Consider the following 321-nt stretch of genomic DNA (forward strand, 5'->3'; position numbering starts at 1 on the left):
GGGCCGGCTCCCCCCGCTGACGCCGGGGGGGCAGCGCCGGGGGCGCAGCAGTTCTGCTTCCTGCTGTCGACGCGGGCCGGGGGCCTCGGCATCAACCTGGCCACCGCCGACACCGTCGTCATCTTCGACTCCGACTGGAACCCCCACAACGACATCCAGGTCTGGCACCCGCCCCGCGTCACCCGTCCCAGTACCCTGTCACCCGTCCCGGCACCCTGTCACCCACCCAGCATCACCTGCTCAGCACTCTGTCACCTGCACCCTGTCACCCGCCCCGCGTCACCCGTCCCAGTACCCTGTCACCCACCCAGCATCACTCCT

The 321-nt window shown here is 70.7% G+C and overlaps 1 protein-coding gene across 1 annotated transcript in view; it reads left to right on the forward strand.

Annotated features, from left to right (window-relative positions):
- The window catches only part of LOC106897386 (chromodomain-helicase-DNA-binding protein 3-like), a 132178-nt gene that overhangs the window by 83314 nt on the left and 48543 nt on the right, over positions 1–321 (forward strand). The window contains exon 13 of the mRNA XM_014957981.1: positions 3–159. Within this exon, the coding sequence (XP_014813467.1) occupies positions 3–159 (157 nt within the window). The remainder of the gene's footprint in view (positions 1–2; positions 160–321) is intronic.

Source organism: Calidris pugnax, unplaced genomic scaffold (genome assembly GCF_001431845.1).
Source record: "Calidris pugnax isolate Ruff unplaced genomic scaffold, ASM143184v1 scaffold392, whole genome shotgun sequence".
Classification (NCBI taxonomy): domain Eukaryota; kingdom Metazoa; phylum Chordata; class Aves; order Charadriiformes; family Scolopacidae; genus Calidris; species Calidris pugnax.